This window comes from Mustela putorius, unplaced genomic scaffold (assembly GCF_011764305.1).
Source record: "Mustela putorius furo isolate JIRA1106 unplaced genomic scaffold, ASM1176430v1.1 tig00000698_pilon_pilon_pilon, whole genome shotgun sequence".
Lineage (NCBI taxonomy): Eukaryota > Metazoa > Chordata > Mammalia > Carnivora > Mustelidae > Mustela > Mustela putorius.
The window spans coordinates 5,230,303-5,255,905 of NW_025421449.1; the positions used below are offsets into that span (position 1 = coordinate 5,230,303).

At 37.9% G+C, this 25,603-nt stretch overlaps 1 protein-coding gene across 2 annotated transcripts in view; it reads left to right on the plus strand.

Annotated features, from left to right (window-relative positions):
- The window catches only part of ADK (adenosine kinase), a 531,050-nt gene that overhangs the window by 16,739 nt on the left and 488,708 nt on the right, over positions 1–25,603 (plus strand). The window contains exons 1-2 of one of the 2 annotated variants that reach the window (XM_004769367.3): positions 7,096–7,259; positions 21,840–21,914. In XM_004769367.3, coding sequence (XP_004769424.1) covers positions 7,246–7,259; positions 21,840–21,914 — 89 coding nt within the window. In that variant the 5' untranslated portion in view covers positions 7,096–7,245. Of the gene's footprint in view, positions 1–7,095; positions 7,260–21,839; positions 21,915–25,603 lie in introns of those variants that run through there. The other variant, XM_004769366.3, reaches the window with a different exon arrangement.

Consider the following 25,603-nt stretch of genomic DNA (forward strand, 5'->3'; position numbering starts at 1 on the left):
AGAGAGAGACATAGTGAGAGAGGGAGCACAAGCAGGGGGAGTGGGAGAGGGGGAAGCAGGCTTCCCGCTAAGCAGGGAGCTTGATGTGGGGCTCAATCCCAGGACCCTGAGATCATGACCTGAGCCCAAGGCAGACACTTAATGACTGACTGAGCCACCCAGGCGCCCTGAATTTCTAGTGTCTTGAGCAGTTGAATAGCTGCTCAATAAATATCTGTTGAGTTAATAGTGAATAATTCCTAAAAGATTGTTTCTAAGTACCATAGACCAGATCTGAAGTGATATAAAAATAAGAAAAATATATTCTATAGAGACTGTATTTTGTAAGATTCCAATAATACTTGGGGAAGAGCTCTTCTTTATTTTGTGATGTCCTTCATACATTTAAAAAAATATTTATTTATTTGAGAGAGTGAGTGGGGAGAGGAGCAGAGGGAGAGGGACAAGCAGATTCCCTGCTGCATGTGGAGCCCACAGGACATGGAGCTCAGTCTCATGACCCTGAGATCATGACCTGAGCTGAAATCCAGAGTCAGACAGTTAATCAACTGAGCCACCCAGAAGCCTCTCCTTCATACAATTTTATGTTAAAATGCCCTTTCTTTCTTTCTTTTTTTTTTTTTCCAGATTTTATTTATTTATTTGACAGATCACAAATAGGCAGAGAGGCAGGTAGAGGGGGAGGAGGAAGCAGCCCCCCCCCCCCCCCCCCCGCTGAGCAGAGAGCCCGATACGCTCTATCCCAGGACCCTGAGATCATGACCTGAGCTGAAGCCAGAGGCTTAACCCACTGAGCCACCCAGGTGCCCCAAAATGCCCTTTCTTTAATGAAGTGGTAGTGATAGTCAGTTGCACAGTTTAAAAATGTGTTCCTGGCAGCATTAATAATTGGGTAGCACTGTTGTCCTTTACTTCAGACTAGAGGTTTTCTTTGAGTTTCAGAGATTTGTAGTTCACTGGAAATAAAGAAACACTGTGTAGGTGTTCCTGGGAAGGAGTTTTGCTAAGAATTTTTACTAAATATAGTTCAGTCAATCAAATGTTACTATATTCTTCAAATTCTCCTGGGAAATAAATGGTCAGGTTCCATTTAAAGATTATATTATTTTGGGCGCCCGTGTGGCTCAGTGGGTTAAGCCTCTGCCTTCGGCTCAGGTCATGATCTCAGGGTCCTAGGATCCAGCCCCTCATCGGGCTCTCTGCTCAGTGGGGATCCTGCTTCCCCCTCTCTCTCTGCTTGCCTCTCTGCCTACTTGTGATCTCTCTCTCTGTCAAATACATAAATAAATCTTAAACAAAAAAAAGATTATATTATTTGAATATGTAATGTTTAAATGAAATGTGACATGAGAATCTACAGGTAATAATTAAAATAAAAATAGCAGACCTTTATATATAATGTCTTTGGGGAAGAGTTAATACATTCAGCAATGTTTCTTAGAATAATCTTGTCCATAATGAAAGCTAATTAAAATTGATCAGCTCTTTGAAGAAACAATCCAAGTTGTATTGAGACATAAATGAACTTTTTTTCTTTTGTTGACCAATAAAACTGAAATTTTAGGACTTGAGATGTCACCTATAACAAACTCCCTTATGTTTCAGGTAAGAAAACTAATGGCTAAAGGTAGTAACATCTTTGTTAGTTCTGGGATTAGAATTCCTATCTCCTTTTTCCCAGGTTCCTGAACTTTATTCTGTGGCACACTACTTACTTTTCGGGAGATAGGTCTTAGGAAATTTCTCTTTTTGGAGTAGCATATAGATTGTTTTAGAAGCATTATTTTAATAGCATCTTAATTTATAGGAAATGAGGAGATGTATTTTTAAGTAATATGCAGGGAAGGCGTTGAGTGTTGTGACAGCTGGCCTCATAAGGGCTATGCAGAGCTCTAAAAGTTGTATTTATGCTTTAATTTTTGTCAAGTTAAGATTTAAAATTAACCAAGAAAATCATAAAGACATTTTAGTTTTGTTAATCCTCTTTTAAACAATCTTTATATATGAAAAATAAGATGTGTAAAATAAGCTCACTTCCTCTAAAAATAAAGTGTAGTTTTGATGGGTTGTGATTTAAAAAAATTCATTTAAAAAACAGAAGGAATAAGTTTTGTATTTTTAAAATACTTCAGAAAGATAATTAAAATTTAATAATATGAAAATTTTACATTAATAAAACCAATATATAGTAGAAAGTTTATAGGGTAGATCAATATGAAAAAGAAAGTAAAAATTACATATAACCCCACTTTCCAGAGAAACACGTAATGACATATTGGTATATTTCTTTCCCATCTTTTTTCTTTGCATAATGGCATGTATTTTTTTTTAATACAGTCAAGATCATACTTTGTATTCCTTTTGTTTATTTATTTTGCTTTCATTTAACATATCATGAGTATTTTTCTACATCCTTAAAAGGTCTATGAAAACATTTTATAGTAGCTCCATAACATTCTTCTGCAATTTATTTAACCATTACCCTATTTTTGGTTTTTTAGAATATCGTAAATTTTTTCTGTTATTAATGCTGAAATGAATAAATGTGTGTACAAATCTTTGTTCACATTGTTCTATTTTATTTATGATTGTTCCCTAAAAAAGGAGTTGTTGGCACATAATGCCAAAAAGCTTTCTAGAAATGGATTAATTTATACTCCCACTAACAATGTATGAAAGTGCTTGTTTTATGGCACCCTTAACAGCGAAACTGGTTGTGTTTGAAGAGAACTTGGCTATCATTTTGGGGCTTGAAGCATTTGTTGAAAAAATAGAGTGGGTGGGTGGGGGGGGTCTGTGTATTTATTTATGGTACCCAGAGGCACTTATCTGTTTGAGGTTAGTTATCTATTTGCTTTTATAGTGGCTGACTAACCAAACTATTAAATAAAATAGAATATTTACTTATCTACCCAAGATCAAACTACTCTGCCACTTATCTTGATGCAATGATTGAAGCTCTAAGGAGGTTAATGGAAGTTAGGAATTTCAGTTGGCTATTTTTCCCCTAAAATTAAAAGATTACATTTGAAATAAGTTAGTTGAAAAATTGATCAAAAAAGTTTAACTAGGGCTCCTGGGTGGCTCATTTCATTAAGCGTCTGGCTTCTGAAGCATCTGAATTCTGTATCATTAAGGAAAGATAAGAGTCTGGAATATTCAAATCCTCAGTCAATCAAAATAAAGCCATATCACATCCTCTTCATTTAATAATCAAAACTTTTAAATGTTTTTTACTCATAATCATTCAATGCTACTTTCTTTTCTTATTTTTTTTTTTTTTTAAGATTTTATTTACTTATTTGAGTGGGGAGGAGAGGGCAAAGGAAGAGTGAGAGGAAGAAGCCAACTGCCCGCTGTGCAGAGATCCCAACGGGACTTGATCCCAGAACCCTGAGATCATGACCTGAGCCCAAGGCAGACATTTAATTGACTGAGCCACTCAGGCACTCTCAATGCAACTTTCAGAAAGTTTAGTTGTTTAAAATGTATTTAGGTACCAGTTCATTTCAGCAGGTATAGTAACATAAAAATGTTATTTCAGCAAACAGGGCTTCTGTGTGATTGCTCTTTCAGAGTCAGGTAGGGATAAAAGTAAGGACATGTTTTTCCATGCAAAAGCAGATCTTTTTATTCTTTCTCTCCTAGATCTTTTATTCTTTTTTTTTTTTAAGATTTTATTTATTTATTTGATAGAGATCACAAGTAGGCAGAGAGGCAGAGAGAGAGAGAGGGAGGAGGAAGCAGGCTCTCTGCTAAGCAGAGAGCCCTATTCGGGGCTCAATCCCAGGACCCTGAGATCATGAACTGAGCGGAAGGCAGAGGCTTTAACCCACTGAGCCACCCAGGCACCCCTAGGCCTTTTATTCTTCTCATTTTTCCCTACCCTCTCTTCATCCAGTTTTTCCCATCTCTCCCTCTCTCCCTCTCTGTTGTTCTCACACATGCAAATACACACACACACACATACACACACACACACACACACACACACACACACAGAGCTACTGAGTAACTGTTACTTAAACTTAAAAAAAAAAAAAGATTTTATTTATTCATTTGACAGAGAGCAGGTGAGAGAGCACAAGCAGGGAGAATGGGAGAGGGAGAAGCAGACTCTCCCCTGAGCAGGGAGCTGGACATGGGGCTCGATCCCAGAACCTTGGGATCATGATCTAAGCTGAAGGCAGACAGTTAATGAACTGAGCCATCCAGGAACCCCTCATGTTCATTTCATATTATGCTTTCCAGTGATGTAATTTTAACCAGTGTGATTATAACAAAGTAGTACTTACCTCACATGCCAAGGGCTCCAATAGGCACTTCACTAGAATTAAATTTTAATTTTTACAATGCCCTGAAAAGCATATAATGGGTAAACTGAGGGACAGATAGGTTAAGGACCAGCCCAAGGTCATGCAATTAGTAGAGTCAACCAGAGATTCCACACTGTCTGGCTTGCTACCTTTACAACCTTGCTACTTAATATGGCCCATGGACAAGAGGCAATTGATGAGATCTGGGTGCATAAAGAACAGGCAAATTCTTGGCCACAGAGACCTATTGAGTTAGATCCTTATTTTAACAAGATCGCTCAAATGATGTCTGTGCATAATAAAGTAGCACTATATTATATTGTATATTAAAAATTACATTGGTTTTGAAATCCTTCCCAAGGATTATTCCTGATTTGATTTTAGTTCATGTAGGCTATCAGCATTTTCCACAAGAGGAGGAGGGAAACTGTTAAATTATTCATGTCTCCTCCACTTCAAATTGCTGTTCTGCAGCTTCTTTGATTCAGATCTTTTTTAATCCAGAGAAAAAACTGATTTGTCTACTTGTGGACATTTGGTCAACATCTCACTCAGCAAAGCATAGTTATGTTTTTAACAGTCTTTAATCATGGACTAAACACAAAGATTTATATTCCATGAGTTCATTCTTGTTAGTCGTTTACCAAATTAAAGAGAACAATGCTAACACTTTTTGAATAAAACTGGACATCTTGGGCGCCTGGGTGGCTCAGTGGGTTAAGCTGCTGCCTTCGGCTCAGGTCATGATCTCAGGGTCCTGGGATCGAGGCCGGGATCGAGGCCTGCATCGGGCTCTCTGCTCAGCAAGGAGCCTGCTTCCCTCTCTCTCTCTCTCTCTGCCTGCCTGTCTACTTGTGATCTCTCTGCGTCAAATAAATAAATAAAATCTTAAAAAAACAAACAAACTGGACATCTTGAAATAGTTGATGTTTTAGATGGTTAGCAAGGTATTACAGATCTGTATAAACTGGTCTCCCTACTGATTCATTTTGTGAACATGATTATTGTGTCAGAGGAGCAAGGATAGGTAAGAAGGAAGTCTAACTTGGGCAGTGGAATAACAATGTCAAGTAGAAATGTAATGCAAGATGCGTATGTTTTAAGTTTGCTAGTAGCCACATTAAAAAAGTAAAAAGAGGGACACCTGGGTGGCTCAGTTGGTTAAGCAGCTGCCTTCAGCTCAGGTCATGATCCCAGCATCCTGGGATTGAGTCCCACATCCGGCTCCTTGCTCTGCGGGGAGCCTGCTTCTTCCTCTGACTCTGCCTGCCACTCTGTCTGCTTGTGCTTGCACTCACTCTACCTCTCTCTCTGACAAATAAATAAATAAAAATAAAATCTTTAAAAATAAATAAATAAAAATAAAAAATAAAAAAGTAAAAAGAAACAGCTTAATTTTAATATATTTTATTTAACCCAGTGTATCAAAGTATCCTAACATGTAATCAATATAAAAATTATTACTGAAATAATTAATAAATATTTTTTGTACTAAGTCTTGAAAACTTTGGTATGTATTTTGTATTTACAGTGTCTCAATTTGGATGCTTAATTTTTAGCAGTTAAACAGTGAGATACAGTCCAATAAAAACAAAATTGTGTTTGATGGAAAATATATTATTGCTTTGGTTTTAAACTTTAATTAAAATTAAATAAAATAAATTAATTCATTTTGATCACATTGGGCACATTTCAGTGTATGTGGGATTGTGTTTCTAATATAACTATTTTCAGACCTATGGAACTGATCACACCCTATATGGTCAGTAAGTGAATGTCACTGTGGGCTGTAGTGTGTTAAAAAAAATACTTTACAGAGAATAAAGAGGGAGTTAAAGCTATTTAGGTTATAAAGCTTATGATTTTACTGCCTCTGGTCCTTACCGCAGTTGACGTTTACCTGTCTTATTAGTGGTTCAGAATCAATTTCTCAGCCTTTTGGACACACTAAATTTTACGTTTAGGGCCAGCAGTTCGGGTTCTTCCATTTCCCGCCCCTCTGTGGCATTAGATACTTGCTCGGAGCTTTGTATACTTTTAAGAAAAGTATGGTTAGCAGTGTAGTATGAGTGGGCTAATTAGGCCCAGAGGCTTTAAAACTTAAATGTGTACCTGGATCACCTGGTACTCGCTAAAAATACCAGTATCTGGACCCCACCTTTCTAGATAATGATGCACAAAGTTTACAATGGGCCCTGGACAGTTCCATATTAAATAAATCGTTCTAAGTGTTTAAGTCGAAGAACGTTTGGAGACCGCTGAAGTAAGCAACTCATACTTAAAGGCTGCGAGTTCGAATTTAATACATCCTGCTGCTGTTGCCACGCATTCTGTTTTCCCCAGGCTGAGAGGTTTTCCCAGGAGGTTGCTGCTTTTCTTCTGCAGGTGGGTTTTCCAGGCTGTTAAACTGCATCCCCACAGACTGCCCTGATAGCGTCCCTGTCCCAAGTCCTGTTAAAGCGACCTGAGCTTGCAGAGGTAGAACGTGGCCATGTGACTGACAAACCGGTTGCCAGTTGGGGCGGCCATTTTTGAGGCGGGCACCAGCCTCATGCCCCACAAGCCGGGAATAGGGGGAACCTTGTTACCAAGACTTAAGATGGCCCCCGCGCCCGCTAGCCACTCCGCTAGCCAGCGCGCCAGGGAGCGAACACAAGACACGCGGCCGGCTGCCTCGCCCGGAGGCGCCCGGGGCTCATCTCCGGCCTCCGGCGGTGGGCGGAGCGCCCGCCTCCTCCCGGCGCGGCCAATCAGCACGTGGGGCCGGTTCGGCGGGGGCCGCTGGCTTGCGGGGTGTGTGAGGACGCGCTCCCGGTCGCCGAGTGCCCGAGCAGAGGAGCAGTTGCCGTGGTACCTGCTGCTGCTGCTGCCGGTGCGGACGCAGAGCATCTGAGGCGAGCGCTGGTGCGTGGGGCAGGAAAGTGAAGCCATGACGTCCATCAGGTAATGAGAGGGCGGCAGCCTAAAGTGCTCGCCTACTGGGCGTTAGCCTCCTGACTGCCGAGAACTGTCGCCCCTTCTCTTGAGTGGTCTGCAGCCTCCCCGTGGCACGGGTCCCCCTTACGTTGGAGGTTCTCTCTGCACTTTTTATTTGGTCATTGCTGCTCTCAGAAGTTTTTGGGTCTCTGGCACATGGCCGAGCCCAGTAACTAGCCGCACCGGTGAGGTGACCCCCGCCCAGATTCCAGGGCGTGAAGCTTGCTTGTGTGGGTAGTGGATTTCTCATGAGCAAAAAAAAAAAAAATGCAGCTACCATTCTCTCCCAGGGGTGACCCAGCGCCTGAGAAAGTGTGACGTGGACCATGTGTGGCCATGCCTGTATGTCATGCCTTCTGACAACTTCGTTGGTGGCCATGAGCAGACCAGCATATTTGGCCCTGCTCTGATGTAGATACGTAGCCCCTAAGTTGCGAAATTGTGTGTGTCCCTAAAATGTTTGCTTCTGACAGGAGTTCATATTCTGGTTGCCAAAGGTACCATCTGTTTACCTACTTTTATTTGAGAGTCGCAAGTAAAATGACTTTTGTGAGATAGAGGTATAAAGCGAGAGCAGAAAAACAGGAGACTCACCCCAGTTGCTTTCCCAAAGTTGTGAAGGTTTGGTTTTTTGTTTGTTTTTGTTTTGTTAATGGTAAGAGCTTAATGGGCCGCTCCACTTTCTGCAGGTAGCTTTGACAGAATGTTGAACTATGCTAATGCGACTATTTATAAAAAGAGATAAATTGCTTTATTTACCCAGTGTTCTGAACTGCCTCTTTCAAAAGAGACCTTAGTGTTCATTGTCCCAGGGAAAGGGAGGCTCTAACACAAATTGGAAGAGAATAAAATAAATTAATTTTTGGTCCGTGAGCTTTCAACATTCTAAGCCCTGATGATATCTCAGTGCTCATTTTGACTGTATAATATTCAAGAGATGACTTGGGAACCTAATCCTCAGGTAAGATAAGACAAGATGCAACTGTGCTGACTTGGATACAGTTTCTTAAATTATATAATTTTATGCTAACATAGACAAGGACTACTTACCTCATTATGCAGGAGGAGAAATCCAGATGCTAAAACTTGGAGACCCACCTGGAAAGGATTCACAATAAGTTATATTGGGACATAAGAGTCTAGCTTTTAATGCCAAGAGTGTTTTCGAATGAATTAACATTATGCTGTCAAACCAAGTTAATATCCCCTCACCTCACTCCCACTTCCATTCCCATACCTGCAGTCTGCCGCTAATTAGGAGTGTGGGTTAGATACTTTCTATGTTAAGAATCAGTTCTTAATGTGGACTCAGTTTTAATTGACCATTGTCTTCCTGGTTGCTCTTCAGTGGAGAAACACAAATCTAAAGCCTCAGTTGCTAGCAAGTGATGGCTGTTTTAATGTAGGGGTTGAACGGCCATTGTGTTCAAGACTGAAGTAAAGGTTGACATCTGCCTTATTCGACTTGTGGAAGGATTGATTTTTGCTAATAGTTAAATTTTATGGTTGTTTCTTCAGATGTTAGTTTGTATTTTACATAGACTTGAATTATAGTGATGACCCCCCAGATTTTTAAATTTTTTTTTTTTTAATTTTAATTATTTACTTGGCAGAGAGAGAAAAGAGAGGGTGTGTGGGCACAAGCCGGTAGAGGGAGAGGGAGAAGCAGGCTCCCTGCTGAGCAAGGAGCCCAATGGGAGGCTCTATCCCAGGACCCTGAACTGAAGGCACTCCGACTCCCCCCAAATTTTTGAAATGTTATCTAAACCAGATACCACATTTACACCTGAGGAAACAGACCAATAAAAGTTGAGTGCCTTGTGCGAAATCATTTAGTAGTAGTTAAGAATTGAATCGAGACATCCATGATATGGTGTACTGCATGATGCTTCTATAGAAACAATATCCTTAACTTAAATTTCCTGAAAAAGCTGCTTCTATGGACTAAAATTGTCAAGTATCATGAGAAACAATTATAGCAACTCTTCTGCTTTGCTCTAGTTCTCTAAGGAATTTGTTAACTTAGAACTTAGGTTCACGAGTAGGCAGGGAGACTGAAGTTGAAGCAACTCTCTGTAAGTGGTGGCAGTGTTGAATGAGTCGATAATCCTAAAGAAAGCAGCTACTTTCCACTGAGGACTGCCTTCAATGAATTTTGCCAGTTTTAGTTTTCACAGACATGCTGGTAGGCTTGCTCCCATTTTGTGCCAAGTCTAACAGTAGCCCAAAGATCGGTATTAGTTAACCAGCTTTTACTGGTGATGAGAGTGATCAAGATCACAAAATTATTCAAATCTGATTTTATGTCCAGTGTTGTTTTTTACACCACACTTAAAATAATTGTTGCTAAATATAGTAATATGTGCCTTTTCAATGACAGAATATAAGATTGGAAACCAGACTAGTGGTCAGCATGCCAGGGTTCTGAGTCATTTTTCTTGAATTAACTGATTTTCCTTTTCTTTTTTCTGTGGACATTTGTTTAATGAAATACTCAGTGGTGATGATGCTAATGTGTATCCCACAGTGTTGTTGGATAGGTATGAAAGTGCTTTTAAGTTTCAGGACATTTTGTAAATGCAGTGTTCTCTCATTAAAGCAATTTGAATCTCTTAGAGACTGTTGTCTGAAAAAAAAGTTTCAATTTTAATTTTTTTAAATGTCTTTTTTTTTTTTTAATTTATTTGTTTATTTGACAGAGAGAGAGAGCACAAATAGGCAGAGAGGCAGGCAGAGAGGAAGGGCGAAGCAGGTCCCCGCTGAGCAGAGAGCCCTGCATCTATCCCAGGACCTTGAGACCATGATCTGAGCTGAAGGCAGAGGCTTAAACCATTGAGCCACCCAGGCGCCCCTGAATTTTAGATTTTTAAATAGGAAGCAAACTTACCGATTCTCTCGTTTTACATATCAAGAAACTGAAGCCAAAAGAAACTGCGATTTGTTTAAGCTCAAGCAAACTGTTGCAGATCTTTAACTAGAATTCAGATCTCTAGACACCCGGTTCAGTGCCCTTTACAAATTAACATTCAACTATTAGGAATTCATAAATAATGATTTAAATCAAAAGCATTTAAAAAATCTGAGATCTTTGAATGAATTTGGCTGGCGATAACTGTCTTTTCGACTTGTTTTTTGTATTCTACTCTGTTACATCATTACTGATGAGTCTAAATTTACAGCCTCTAAAACGAATAGTCCTTGAAGAATAACTTTTGTTTTTTGTTAAATATATCAGATTCCAACTGGTCTTTTTTCGGGAAATGATAAAGCATATTTGATAAATTGATGGTTTTGTCATTTTAACTGGCCCAATAGGAAAGTTGATAATGAGTTAAATTCAGGAGACATTGAAAGATGTACAGTGTTTGGCCTAGATGAGAATCTTAAAGAACACCTGGGTCATTCAGTCAGTCAAGCGTCCACCTTCGGCTCAGGTCAGGATCTGGGGTTCCCTGGATCAAGTCCCTGCTTTGGGCTCCCTGCTCAGTGGGGAGTCTGCTACTCCCTCTGCCCCTCTGCCTGCTTCTGCTCTCTCTCAATTAAATAAAGAAAAAAATCTTAAAAAAAAAAAAAGAAATCTTAGAGGGCATTTTACCCTTTTCCTTTCTCTGTACTGGACCTTGAGGCTCAAAGTGAAGGGTATGTCCTAGTTAGGCAGTGGTAGAGCTTAAGATAGAACTTAGGTCTTCTGACTCCTACTTTATGTACTTTATACTGAGCAACACTGTTTCAAAATACTGCTGTGAATATTGCCTTGTTTTCCTAACATCAATGCCTAGACTGGTTTTGGACATTGCTTTAGAGCTTGATTTTGTGCCAGGAAAGACTAGGAAAATTAGGTAGGGAGACAGAGTGTTTGCTATAGAGCTAAGGAACCCTATTCTTTGTCCTGTCCAGACAGGTTAGATTTGGTCTATTCTGGGACTTGACATGACTGTGGCCTACATGATGATTCTGGAACTACTTTTGTGGGTTAGGCCTACATTGGAAAATTTATGTGGGCTGTGAGTTGGGTCCTAGCGTATTTTTCTTCTAACACTCAAGACTTTTGAGATGCGTCCAATAAGATCTGCCAAGCCACTCAGATGGTGAACATTCATATGGAGACTAAAATGTGGCTGAGATCGAAGCTGCCTTGCTTTGTTGAGTTAGTTTCTTTGGAACCTTTAAATAGAATTTTCAGACTCCTTGCAGGACCTGTGTCTTTTATAAGAATTGTGAATTTCAGATTACTATGCAAACTTTTTTTATGCTATGGGACTTCTTAGGCAAATGAGCTTTTAAAATAAAATTGTTTCATTTATGAAATATACCGGAGAAGAAAAACAAATCCTTCTTATATAGAACTGTGCAGTGTTGTCAGTTGTTAATGCTCATATTTGTAAATAGGTCATCTTTGTTTGAAAAAGCATGTAAGGCCTCCTAACTACAAATCTTTCCAGCCACAGTATTGCTACATTAAGAACTGTCAAAGATAAAAGGGAACCAAAATGATTGCCTAGACTGTTGGAATGTTAACCCTTTCCTCTAACATTGGTTAACAATCTTGTTTCTTTACCTCTTCATGCCTACTCCTTTTTAAATTGTTACTTAAAAAATACTATAATTGGGACACCTGGGTGGCTCAGTCATCAGGTGTTTGCCTTCAGCTCAGGTCATGATCCCAGGGTCCTGGGATTGAGCCCCTGCATCAGGCTCTGTGCTTGGCAAGAAGCCTGTTTCTCCTTTCCCACTCCCCCTGCTTGTATTCCCTCTCTAGCTGTGTCTCTGTCAAATAAATAAACAAAATCTTAAAAAATAAAAAAATAAAATACTATAATAAAACATAAATATGGGTTTTTATTTTCAAATATCAAAGCTAGCTTATAAATAGGGTGACCATATGTCCCACTTTGCCCAGGACAATCCTGGATCATGCTAGTTATCCTGGCATAATTATTAATAGTTCTTTCTTTATTCTCAAAAGTGTCCTATTTGGGTAATAAATTATCTGGTCATCTACTTAGACACTGTAAAAATTCTGTTGTAGTAGATTTGAAATAGGACCATAAGATAATTGAATATTAGCCTATATTTTGGCTGGGTTTGGGTATTTTTCATTGGTCAGACATTTTTATTGTACTGAGAGTTCTAGATGTCCAGATATAGTATATAAAACATGAAAGCACATGATTTGAAGTTGGGACTCATTTATTTGTTGTTGGACTTTTGGCAGGTCATAAAACCTTTCTGAACCTCTTATTTCTGTTAGAGATCATTGCAATACCTACCCTATGGGGTTATTGTGAGGCTTTAAAGACAATAACATAAAACAAAGACGGTAACATATAAAAATGTTTAAACTACAAATTATAAGTATTAGTCATGTCACATATGTGTTTCTGAAAATTGAATATAAAATGAACAATTTTGTTGGAGTGCCTGGCTGGCTCAGTCAGAAGAACATGCCACTCTTGATCTCTGGGTCATGAGTTCATGACCAGGTTGGGTGTAGAGATGACTAAAAAGATTAAGTAAAATGGAACAATTTTGTTTAGTTTAAGGGAACTTATTATTTAACAGAGCATAGACTACCTTTTAGAAGTGTTTTACTGTTAACAGGAAGCAGGAAATTAATAGTAGTTGAAGCTGTATATGGAGATTTTGAGGGGGCTGAAATTTCAACATTATTTGTATGTTGAAAAGAATAATCCTTTAGGAAGCAGAGAAATAGATGATGCTGGACAGAGCGACGAGTGGTTTTTTGTTTTGTTTTGTTTTGTTTTCTTGGGAGGGGTTCAAAGAGAGATTTATTACTTGGGATGCTTGGGTGGCTCACTTGGTTAAGTGTCTCCCTTTGGCTCAGGTCTTTCTTGATCCCGGGGTCCTGGGATTGAGTTCCGCGTGCAGCTCTTTGCTCAGCATGGAGCCTGCTTCCTGCTCTGCTGGCTGCACCCCCTGCTTGTGCTCTCTCCGACAAACAAGTAAAATTAAAAAAAAAGAGAGAGAGAGAGAGAGAGAGAAGACTTACTGTGTAAATTAGTGTCTCATTAGTTTGAAAGACTGTAAACTTTTTTTTTATCAAAAAAAAAAAAAGAGCTTTATTAAGTAAGTTACCGTAACAGAGATAATTTTCTTGAGTATGCAGGAAGGCATATTCAGAATACAAATACAGAATTGGCCTTACAGAGCCTAAGGGACACAAATATTTCCTTTGTTTATCCATTTAGCTAGTGAAAAGAAATGCCAGTGATACAATTATGTAGAGAAAAATCACAGATCCTAGGTTCACTGAATTTTGAATATGAATATATATTCATATATTTATTTATTTGTATAAACACAACTCAGGTCAATATATAAAACATGGTCATTTCCCCTGCCTCTTTTCAATCAGTTCTACTCCCCGTACTATCCAGGCAACCATTTTCTGACTTATGTTGGTAGATACTGGTTTGCCTGTTGCAGGACTTCATATACGTGGAATTCTGTGATAAGCACTATTTGTGTCTATTTACTTTTATCTGATTACTTTTGTTCTATAACAATTTTGAGAGTCATCCATTTTGATGTGTATATCAGTTTGTTCGTTTTCATTGCTAAGTAATATTCCATTATACAGAGATAGTAACAGTTATCCTATTGGTGGACTTTGGGTTGTTTCTAATTTTTGGTTACTATAAATAAGGTTGCTATGAACTTTTTTTTTTAAGTCTTTGGTCTTTTGTAAACACCTAGGTGTGGGAATTGCTGTGTCCTAGGATAGATGTCTGTTTAACTTTAGAAACCACTGAACTTTTTCAAAGTGGAAAACTGAGCACATTCCACATTCCTACTGATGGTGTTATAAAACTACCAGTTATTCCATATTTTTTCTTTTTTTTTAATGTTGGTGGTTTGTTTGTTTTTTTTAAAGATTTTATTTACTTATTTGACAGACAGAGATCACAAGTTGGCAAAGAGGCAGGCAAAGAGAGAGGAGGAAGCAGGCTCTCTGCTGAGGAGAGAGCCCAATAGGAGGCTTGATCCCAGAACCCTGGGATCATGACCCAAGCTGAAGGCAGAAGCTTTAACCTACTGAGCCACCCAGGTGCCCCATATTTTTTCTTTTTTTTAAAGATTTTATTTATTTGAGAGAGAGAAAGCACGAGCTGGAGGGGAGGGAGAAGCAGACTCCTTGCTGAGCATGGAGCCAAACACGGGCCTCTATCCCAGGACCCTGGGATCATGACCTGAGCTGAAGGCAGTTGCTTAACCAACTGGGCCACCCAGGAACCCCCATACCTCACTGTCTTAATGTAGTTTTAGTTTTGTATTTGTTGTTTCTTTAATTTTTTTTCTAGAATAGAGTAATAAAGCCTGGAATGGGCCTGGAATGTTTTTTGGGTAAAAAGGTAGAAGATTAAAAGGTTGTTTTTTTTTTTTTTTAAGATTGATTGATTGATTTTAAAGAGAGAGAGAGAGAAAGAGGGTATGCAGGCATGAGCAGGGGTGAGGGGCAGACGGAGAGGGAGAGAAAGAGAAAGAATCCTGAAGCAGACTTGCTGCTGAGCTCAGAGACCAACATGATGGCTCAATCCCAGGACCCTGAGATCATGATCTGAGCTGAAATCGATAGCTAGCTTCTTTGACTGAGACACCCATGTACCCCAATTTCTGCACATTCTTACCAATATTTGTTATGGTCTCCCAGTCTTTGGTGAGAGGCTCTGCTTGCAGAAGCATATGTTTAACGCTCAGGCAGGAATACAACTCTGCCATAACCTTTATTTCCTGTTTGTGCTGAGGCTTATGGCTCAGAGATGATTGCTTAGGACCTTTCAGGTGTTGAGCATGCCACAGTTCTGGGCACATGTACATGGCCTTCTAGATTCTCAGGACTATTCAGAACTTTTCAGAACCCTTTATGGATATCTCATGCCCCCACTTTTCCATTTAAGTTTTTTGGTTAGTTTCTTGTTTTTAGCAACTGCTTCAGAAGCTGGGATGTTAAACAATTACAGTTGATTGTTTTTGACAAATTCCCCTGGGGAAAAGGCTCTTAGAGCTGGGCAAGCTCTGAGTCGGGTCAAAAAATAAGAAGCCTCAGGAATGCGGTTTTTCATGAAATTGCCTGCGAGCTCAGATAATAGCAGTTATCTAGAAATAGGGCTTTGAAAGAGCTCCAGTCCTCTTCTGACCCTTCCAGTAGCTGCTATGCTCCTGTTTTTCACTGTGTGTGTGTGTGTAGGCTTTTGAGAGTGTTATATAAATGGAATCATAGGGTATGTAACACATAGATATGGCTTTTATTTTCACTTGGCATGTGTCTTTGAGTTACATCCAAATTGTATCATAGTTCATTTTTTTTCTTATTCCATGTTCATCTATTGTATTGATGTACCACAGTTTTTTAACCTACTAACTTGTTGGAGGACATTTGGTCATTTCCAATTCTTTTTTTTTTTTTTTTTTTACTTTTACAGATAAAACTATTGTGAACATTTGTGTACAGGTTTCTGTGTGAACTTAAGTTTTCATTTTGCTAGGATAAATGTCCAATAGTGTGATTCCTTCCTTATTTTGTGTTTTACCAATTATCAAAAGAGGGGCGTTAAGACTGTGCATTTGTCTTATTTGTTTCTCTCAAGTTTTTTCCCTTAGTGTTTTGAAACCATTTATTTTCTTTTCTTGATGAAATGAGTTATTTGTATGAAATCCTTTTTATATGGTGCCACTCCTTATTTTAATCTACCTTGTCTATACAGCATAGGGAATAAAATTGATGGTATTGTAGTAGCATTGTAGGATGACAGATGGTAGCTAGACTTGTGGTGAGCATAACATAATGTATAGAGTTGTTGAATCACTGTTTTGTATACCTAAAACTAATATAACATTGCATGTCAGCTATACTTTAATAAAGTCTATAAATATAGCCACTGTAATTTTCTTATAATTAGTGTTTTCATAGAGTATCTTTCTGTTCAGTATTTTATTTTCAAACTCTCTGTGCCTTTATATTTAAAGTGCATCTCTAGTAAATTATGTCACATTTGTTTTTGTTTTTGTTTTTAAATATTTTAGTTATCTATTTAGAGAGAGCACATGTAAGTTGGGGGAAGGGCAGAGAAAAGGGAGAGAGAGAATCCCAAGCAGATCCTGCCCTGAGCATGGAACCTATTGTGGGGCTCCATTCCACGACCCTAAAAATACCATCATGCCAAAAGTCAAGAGTCAGATGCCCTCTAGCTGAGCCCTCTAGGTGCCCCCATTTAATTTGTTTTTTAATCCAGTGTGACAGTCTTCATCTTTTAATTGGTGTGTTTAACCCACTTATATTTAATATAATTACTAATATGGCTGAATTTTAGTGTACCTCCTTTTGTTTTCCATTTATCCTTTATGTTGTTTTTTTTATCTTCCCTGCCTTTTTTCTAAGTTGAGTATATTGTAGTTTTTCATTTTATATCCTCTATTGAATATTGTTGTATTATTGTGTAGTGATTGCTCTAGGGAGTGCAACATTCCTTTTTCACTTATCACAACCTATCTTGAATTAGTGTTTTGTCGTTTCACTCTTAAAAACATTTATCAAAGACCTTACAGAATCTAGGGGGAAAGAATGGATAAAACTTGGGGAGGACAGACAGCAGTACTTAACACAGAGCTCCAGAAGCTATCATCCATACTGTGTACATCACCCACTGGAGTTGTGCAGGGGACAACTTGTGCACCTTTACATGGGAACCTTTGGGTATGAGTTGGGCAGAGAAGATTATCTGAAAGAGGTGTCATATCAGATGTAAACAAAATGGTGTCTGGTCTATGGCCCAAAACTTTGATATCTCTTATGTTTCCTGTTTAATGTATACCTGTTTATTGTTAACCTGTTTATCCTGAAGTATAAAACCAATGGAAGACGCATAGGGCAAGTACAATGTGTGGGTTTTTCAACACCACCAAGCAATTATCTCAATTCTGATACCATCTACATGGAGATAGTGTTAGAGCCCACAAGTTAGGGCTCAGTCCCACAAGACTGTCCCTCCCACAGTTCAGATTCCAATCAGAAGTCCAGATTATTATCTTCTTTTTATTTTATTTTTAAAAAGATTTTATTTATTTATTTATTTTAGAACATGAGCTGTATGCGAATAGGGGAAGGAGGAGAAGGGGAGGGAGGGAGGACAAATCTCTAGAAGACTCCATGCTATGTATGGAGTCCCATGGGGGACTTGATCTCATGACTCTGACATCATGACCTGAGCTGAAACCAAGAGTTGGACACTTAACTAAGTGAGCCATCCAGGTGCCCCTATGTACTTCTGGCCCCTTGTACCTCTGACCAACCAGTTATATAGTTCATAGATTGCCGTGACCCCTCCTTGGGTTCAATAATTTGGCAGAGTGGCTCACAGAACTTAGAGAAGTATTTTGTTTACTGGATTAGGGTTTATTATTGTCAGACCACAAAACTAGAACATTTGGTAGTGAGTTTGATGTCCTTTACTCAAGGGAAAATTCCATGAATTCAAGGAGTACAGTGCCTTACAAGCAATGGAGTACTCCTCCCAAGGGATTTGACAAGAGTGTGCTTTATAGAGTGTTAAAAGGGGCAACTTGGGAACGGTGTGATTGACTAGGGTTGCATATCTGACCTTATTTAGAAAGATCAAGGAACAAGGAAGTAAGTATAGAGTTGGCTGGTGTTAGGGGAATAGCTGATTGGATATACTACATTTCTGGTCAATTGGACCAGTTATAGGAACGCAAAAGTTTAGTTTGCCGATGAGGTGCTCTGGGCAGGAGCTGGCTTTATAGTAAAAATGAATTACAAAATAAAGCGGATTCACAAAATCAAATACAACAATTTATATCTGTTAATATTAGAAAAGAAATATGAGATTGGAATCAACAAAATAACTAACCTACATGTATTTGAGAAGCCCAAAGAGGGTATAGGTTTTAGGTGAAGCTTAATTGGTCCAACTTCATTAATGGCCTAGTTTCATTATGTTTTTCCATTCTGCCCTCTGTGATGTCAGATTTATCCCAAGGTAGCTCATCTGGGGACCTTGAGGTACTTAAGGTGCTAGTACCTCCTGCATTTATATCTACTAGGAAGGAAGATAGTTTGTATGTGAGCACTCCTAGAAAAAAATCTTGGAGTCCATTTTTATTTGACTGGCTTAGGTTATATGTCCATCTCTGATCAATAAAGGTAGAGAAATACATTGTGCAGATTGGTTTAGTCTTTGCTGTGCCTCAAGGTTATACCAGTCAGACCCTTACACTGGAGTGGATCAATTTCACCCAGATCTCTTGAAGGAGGAAATTTGGGGTGAAAGTAGGGAAATGACAAGCACACAATTCTAGTTTATTATTAGAATGGCTTTAAATGACGTTAACTGAATTGTAATGTTATTGGCAATAACAAGGCAAAAGTTGTCATGTATTTATATGACATATAAATATAATTTTTTTAAAGATTTTATTTATTTATTTGACAGGCAGAGATCACAAGCAGGCAGAGAGGCAGGCAGAGAGAAAGAGGAAGGGAAGCAGGCTCCCTGCTGAGCAGAGAGCCCGACACGGGGCTCGATCCCAGGACCCTGAGACCATGACCCCAGCCGAAGGCAGAGGCCCAACCCACTGAGCCACCCAGATGCCCAGACATATAAATATAATTTATATTTACATATATAAGTTGGTTCTTTTATATATATATATATGTATATATGTATATATATATGTATATATATGTATATATATACATATATATATATGTAAGAAGAACAAGGTTTTTCCCCATCATTATTTTTTTTCCATCATTATTTTTTTTAAAAAAGATTATATTTATTTATTTGAGAGAGAGAGAGCATGAATGGGGGGAGGGTGCAGAGGCAACTTTACGCTTAGTAGGGAGCCTGGACGTGGGGCTGGATCCCAGGACCCTGGGATCATGACCCGAGCCGAAGGCAGATGCTTAACTGACTGAGCCACCTAAGTGCTCCTCCCCATCATTATTCTTAATAATATATAAAAATTTACTTCCAGTCTTAAATTTGAGTGATTCAGTCCCAGCATATTCTTGTTCTTTGCGTAAAAGTTTTCTTGTCCATATGCATTCAGGGGAAAAAAAGTTTTGCTGGACAAATAGGTTGAGGAATATAAGTTTAAACAGGGTTCTGTGATTCAGTGTACTCATCTTTTTTCCCATACTAATTTGACTATAGAAACCTTAGGCCCTGGAGACCTGGGTGGCTTAGTCGGTTAAGCATGTGCCTTCGGCTCAGGTCATGATCCCAGGGTCCTGGGATCAGGTCCCATATCAGGCTCCTTGATCAGGAGGAAGCCTGCCTCTCTCTCTGCCTGTTGCTCCCCCTGCGTGTGTGTGTGCACACATGCTCTCTCTTTCTCTCTCTAATAAATAAATAAAATCTAAAAGAAAAAAGAAGAAACCTTAGGTCCAGAGAGAGTTCACTGACTTACTAATACTATACTACATTTTCAAATGGAATGCAATGAACTATTTTGGGAATGCAGGAGATATTCAGAGGATTGAGTTTTGAAAAAGAAATGTCACAATTATAGTCCTTAAAATCAAGAGGGGACAAGTCGAGGTGGAGAGATTGACATGAAAGAAGCAAGATACTTTGTGGTGTTAGAAATGTGCCATATTTTTATTCTGGTGGTAGTTTGATGACTGTATACATTGAATCAAACACTAAAAAATAAAAAAGGCTATATTTTAAAAAGAGCCAAGGAATCCAGTAACACCCCATATTTTTTAAAAAAATCAAGTTCTAGGAGTTTTTATTGTTTGAGTAACAATACATAAATCAGAGAAGTTTCTTTTTTTTTTTCTCAAGATTTTATTTATTTATTTGATAGACAGAGATCACAAGTAGGCAGAGAGGCAGGCACAGAGAGAGGAGTAAGCAGGCTCCCTGCTGAGCAGAGAGCCTGATGTAGGGCTTGATCCCAGGACCCTGCCCCGAAGGCAGAGGCTTTAAGCCACCCAGGCATCCCAATCAGAGAAGTTTCTAATAAAATGATTATCAAGTTTTACTGTATCTGCCTGTTGATCCTTTATCTCCTAAGCAGTTATTTTCTTTTTATATTAAATTTTTATTCTGATTATAAATACAACTTAAGTCTGAATAAACGTATTTTCTTTTCACTCTTCCCCATTCAGCTTTAAAAAGAAAAAAAGGGACAAATAACATTGTATATTCAGCTATAGTTGCCCAATCTGTAGTTTTATTTATTTATTTTTTGAAGATTTTTATGTATTTATTTGAGAAAGTGGGAGAGAGCACGAGCTGGGGCAAGGGACAAAGGGAGAAGGAAAAGAAGACTGTCTGCTGAGCAGGAAGCCCGACACTGGGCCCAGTCCCAGAACCCTGGGATCGTCATCTAAGTAGGAGGCAGACGCTTAACCAACTGAGCCACCCAGGTGCCCCCAATCTGTGGTTTTAATACAATACTGTAATTTAGTCTTCTAAATCATGATAGACTATAATCATAGGTTATATCCCATTCTCTTAAACTCTGGAGTACTAATCCTGTTGATATGACTGATTTCCAAATGGTGAAGATGGTAACTGCTTTGGAGGCAACTGGAAGAGATCTGAAGCAACCTGGAGATCAGTGGGAAGTTACACAGAAGCAAGTTTTGTTGAAAAACCTGGAAGAATTCCTCCCATCAAGGCTGACCCAACCATGGCCACTGGTCCATTTCTTGCTGTCAGTTGGGCTCCTCTCTGTTTAAGGCATCATTTGTGGTGGGATTCTAGCTTTCGCTTGGTTTTGACCTATACTGTAATCATTGTGAAAAGAGACTTCTTCAAAATCTATTAAATGTAATTGAAAATTATACCATTTTTGATAACCATTGAGCTGGTCTCACCATAGTCATTCCCAGTTTGTCAAGTATAGGACTCTTGGCTGGACTCCTGTAGGATTTTCTGCAACCTCCCCAATAACTTTTGGTAGTTGGATATCTTACTAGTTAGAAAGAGTTAATTATCTGTTGTGTTTGTTGAGTATAGAACTTTGTTATGATAGACCTTTTTTTGATCTTTTTAAAAAAAACTTATTTGACAGACAGAGATCACAAGTAGGCAGAGACAGCAGAGAGAGAGGAGGAAGCAGGCTCCACACTGAGTAGAGAGCCCGATGTGGGGCTCGATCCCAGGATCTTAGGATCATGATCTGAGCCGAAGGTAGAGGCTTTAACCCACTGAGCCACCCAGGCGCCCCTGTTATGACAGATCTTTTTAAAAAATTGAAATTGATTAGCTGTTGAATATTACAAAAAAAGATCACAGGACCTGGTTTCCTCTATTATTTAATCCAATTTAAAAGTCACCATCCTTTCTAAATGGCTTTTAATATCTCTAAAATGTTTCCTGAAATATAAAAGACAAAGGTTTAATAAACTAGTATGTTGGGTTTATTTTCAAGGTAAAATGAAGATATTTATTTTTATATTTGTATGCATTTTATACATCAGCTTTCAGAAGTATTTCTAACTTATGCTTGCTTCTGTGTGTGTGTGTGTGTTTGTGTTTTTTTTTTTAGTGAAAATATTCTCTTTGGAATGGGCAATCCTCTTCTTGACATCACTGCTGTAGTGGATAAAGATTTCCTTGATAAGTAAGTATTAAATTCTTCATTTATTTTTTAAGATTTTATTTCTTTATTTGATAGAGAGAGCACAGGCAGGGGGAGCAATAGGAAGAAGGTGAGGGAGAAGAAGTCTTCCTGCTGAACAGAAAGTCCGATTGGGGCTCCATACCAGGACCCTGGGATCATGACCCGAGTTGAAGGCAGATGCTTAGCTGGCAGATGCTTAGCCGATTGAGCCGATGAGCCAGGCACCCCATTATATGAAACTTATATCTAAAGAAAAACTAGTGAAAGCTGGGGACTCCAGAACCTTCAATTGGAGGAAAACTCAGGAAATTTAAACTCATTAATAGCAAGTCACACTATCATTATTTATTGAATAATTGACTATAGTTTTCCCTGGGAAAACTTGAGGTACATTTGTTCAATCCTATTGCTGGTTTCACTTGAAATTTATTTTTTATTCTGTGCAAGGAAGAAGTATATATGATTTATCTAATGATTTAATTCCCAAATTTCTAGATTGCTGTCAGTGAACTACATCTGTCATGATACTATAACATAAATGGGAGAAGAAATAGGATTAGAGAAGACAAGAAGAATATGCAGGACATAATTCAGAGGCCAGGAATCTATATTATTTCTCCCTTAATAGTAACTTTTGGTGTTTTTAACTTAGCCGAGAAACCAGTTTGTGTTTCTTTTTCTGGCTGTCTGACACCATTTGGTACAAGGAAAAAATTGAGTAGTAAAAAAAGGATTAATAATGAAAAAGCAAGTTCTGTGCCCAAGGGCAACCACTTTAAAAAAAATGAGGTAAAGTTCACTTAAAATTCATAATTAAAAAAATTTTAAAGTGTGTAATTTAGTAACTGCCAGTACATTTGCTATATTGTGCAGTCATCACCTCTATATAATCCCAGGGCATTTTCATCACCCCAAAAAGAAAACTGTATCCAATTTCACTATCCCTGCCTGCCCTTCCCCATCTCTGCCTTGTTCCCTGGTCTCCTGGGAACTACCCTTCTAGTTTCTGTTTCTGTGGATTTGCTTATTCTGGACATTTTATTTCATATAAATGGAAACGTACAGTATGTGACCTTTTGTGTCTGTCTTATTTCACTTAGCATGATGTTTTCCAGGGTTCATCAAAGATGTAACATGTATCAGTAATTTATTCCTTTTATGGCAGAATGATATTCCATTGTATGTATGTATAATTTTTATTTACTTATGGATTAATTTCTGGATGACCAATTCTATTCCATTGATCTGTGTGTCTGTCCTTTAGGTAGTACCACATTGTCTTGATTATTATAGCATTGTATTAAATTTTGAAGTAGTTAGGTTAGGGAAAAGCCTATTAGTAAATAACATAGCACTTAATGGTGAAAGGCTGAATGATTTCCCCTAAGATTAGGAACAATTCAAGGATGTTGATTCTTACCACTTCAAAGTGTATACAGTGGTCCTAAAGATCCTAATTGGGCCAATCAGTCAAAAAGAAAGAAAAGACATGTAGAGTATTTAATGAAATCTATAAAAAAGCTACTACTAAATTTAGGAGCTATTGTAAAGTTAATACTTTTCAGTAATCAATTTTATAGCAAAATTTTATAATCAAATTTACAGTAATCAAAATGGTGATACCACCATAAAGATATTATAGACATAGAATTGAAAATCTGGGAAAAGACCCACATGCAAAGGGACAAGTGATTTTTGACAAAGGTGCCAGGCAGTTCAGTAGAGAAAGGATTGTCTCTTGAAGACCTGGTGCTGGAACAATTGAATATCCACATGCCAAAAACCCCAACTTGGATCCATATTTTGCACCATATATAAAATTAACTGGTAAAACTAAATGTCAAACTTAAAACCGTAAAACTTCTGGATGATAACACAGGAGAAAATCTTTCTAACTATGTTTTAAGCCATGATTTCTTATATATGACACCAGGAGCATGTTCTATAAAAGAAAAATTGATGGTTTGGACTTCATCAAAATGAAAAATTTCTGCTATTGGAAAAGCACTGTTAAAAGAATAAAAGGACAAACCACAGGTTGGGAGAAAATTTTTGCAAAGCATATGTCTCACAAAGGACCATGGATCAGAACATAGAAAGAGCTCTCAAAACTCAATCAGAAAAGAAACAACCAAATTAAAAAATGTACAAGAGACATTCACCAAGGATATATAGGTAACAAGTAAGCACATGAAAGGATGCTCAACCTCTTTTGCTATAGGGAAATGCAAATTAAAGCTGTGATGAAATACTACCACACATTTGTTAGAATGACTAAATTTTAAAATTGAACATACCAAATGTTGACCAGGATGTAGAGGAACTGAAACTTTCTCCTCATAGGAATGTAAAATGCTGCATTGAGTTTGATAGTCTTAAGAAGTTAAATGTACGTCAACTATTTGATCCATTTCTTAGGTATTCTGTTCTTAGGTATTTATCCAATAGAAGTGACAGCATATGTCCATATAGAAACTTACTCACCAATGTTCATGGTAACTTTGTTTTTAACAGCTACAATCTGGATATTACCTAAATATCAGAAGGTGAATCATTAAGTTGATCATTCAACCAAATGGTGGAATACTAGTCAGAAATGAAAGAGGAATGGAATATTGACTGGATGAAACTCAGAATAGCTGTGTTCATTGAAAGAAGCCTGACAAAAAAGAATACATACTGTATGATTCCATTTATATGAGATTATAGAAAATGTGATTTAATATGTAGTGATAGAGAAAGATCATTTGTTTCTTGTGCATGGGACAGGGTGTGGTAGAACATGGGGAGCAGAGATTATAAGGGGACAGGAGGTAGCTTTTAAGGGTATGTTCATTATCTTTATTATGTGATGATTTCATGAGTATAAATATGTATCAATATTTATCAAATTGCACACTTAAAATATGTACGGTGTATTATAGGTCAGTTATATCTCAAAGCTTTATAAACAAAACAATAATATAAAAATAAAACCAATTGAACATGAATTCATGAGCTTGAAGTTAGAGCTCCTTCATTTGCTTAGTGTGGGATGTTTTGTTCAGGAAATCTACTTATTAATGGTTGCTATTTAAAGATTTAAAATGGCATATAAAAAGAAAAAAAAAACAGTAAGAAATCTGAAATTTTATGATATGTGGTAACCAGTGGTACTATTTTCATAAACATGCCTCCACACATCTCTTAGGCATATGTAACCTAGAGGTATGTTTTTGTGTTTATGGGATAATACTAGGTATAGTCTTAGGTAATTTGCTTTTTTCTTACTGTACTATATTTTGGATATTTGTTTTTATTTTTATTTACTTATTGTTTTTAGATTTTTAATTTTTTTTAAGTTATCTCTACACCTAGCATGGGACTTGAACTCACAACTCTGAGATCAAGAATTGCATCCTCTACTAATTTAGCCAGCCAGGGAGGCCCTGGATATGTTTTTTTAAAAGTTCACGCTAATGTGAACAGATTGTAATCTGGCAGCTGTGTGCTGATACTACAGGGAGCTCAAGTAGCTTCTTTGTTTCCTTAGCAGCGGATCTTCAATGGCCAGTTGAAGCTTAATATTTTTATTTTGGGAGGGTTTTTATTTTTAACCTTTATTTTTGAATTAGTGCTTAGAGATAAAAAGCAAGTGTTTGGACCCTAATCACAAACGTAAAGACTTCCTATTCTTACCTCCCTGATCA